The sequence below is a fragment of the Cynara cardunculus genome (genome assembly GCF_001531365.2).
Source record: "Cynara cardunculus var. scolymus isolate 2C chromosome LG 15, CcrdV1, whole genome shotgun sequence".
In the NCBI taxonomy this organism is placed as follows: Eukaryota; Viridiplantae; Streptophyta; class Magnoliopsida; order Asterales; family Asteraceae; genus Cynara; species Cynara cardunculus.
The window spans coordinates 10,735,093-10,736,035 of record NC_037542.1 but is presented as its reverse complement, the minus strand read 5'-3'; the positions used below and the strand labels follow the sequence as shown (position 1 = coordinate 10,736,035).

At 27.9% G+C, this 943-nt stretch overlaps 1 protein-coding gene across 1 annotated transcript in view; it reads left to right on the top strand.

The window, feature by feature from the left end:
- LOC112528525 (G-type lectin S-receptor-like serine/threonine-protein kinase At4g03230) overlaps positions 1 to 333 on the top strand; it is a gene marked incomplete at its 5' end in the record, with an annotated part of 3,869 nt that extends 3,536 nt beyond the window's left edge. Inside the window, one exon of the mRNA XM_025139554.1 lies at positions 1 to 333. This exon is cut by the window's left edge and continues 12 nt beyond it. Within this exon, the coding sequence (XP_024995322.1) occupies positions 1 to 198 (198 nt within the window).
- Positions 334 to 943: the final 610 nt, after the last annotated feature.

Genomic DNA, 943 nt, shown 5'->3' with positions numbered 1-943 from the left:
CTTTTGTGCATACAAGAAGACCCTCAAGATCGGCCAACAATGATGGAGGTAATTCTGATGTTGGGGATGGATATCGAGAGCCTCCCGGATCCTAACGAACCAGCTTTCGTTTCAAAGACACAAGTTGATAGTATGCAAACGTCTTCAAGTAAATCTGAGATCAATCAATTGACTATTACCGATGTAGAAGGGAGATAGATGATGAACATAGCTTTTGTTGGTTAATAGAAGCTCTATGTCATTGTTTCTTTAATGGATAAAGTTACATGTCTAAATCTTTAATGGATAAAGTTATATGTCTGATAAATCTGTCTGCATAGATTGCAATGTGTCTACATTATTAATTTAGTCTGTTCTAAAATAAATGCCCATTTTTAAAGGTAAATTCTATTTTTTCATTCTATTCTTAATTATAAGATAAAAAGAATTCTCGTTTTATAATTAAGGATAAATTTATTTATTTCATTAATGAAAAATAATATAATAATTATACAATCCTATGAACGTATGTTTTTTTATTGCAGATATTGATTTTAAAATAGAAAAAGTAATAGAAATAGCATGATTAATAAGGGAAAAGTCTAAAAAAAATCTAATGGACTTTAGTGTTTGGAATGATTAAGTTCTTGGACAATTTTTTGGAACAAATAAGTATTTGGACATTCCAAAATATGTTAAATAACTCATTGGACAATTTTTTGGAACAAATAAGTCATTGGACAATTTAAAACATGTTAAATAACTCATTGAATATTTTTTTGGAACAAATAAGTCATTGGACAATTTAAAACATGTTAAATAACTCATTGGACAATTTTTGGAACAAATAAGTCATTGGACAATCCAAAACATGTTAAATAACTCCTTGGACTTTTCTAAAACCTGTTGGATACATTCTTATGACTTGTACAATTAGTTAATGTGGTAAAATAGTGAAAAAAAA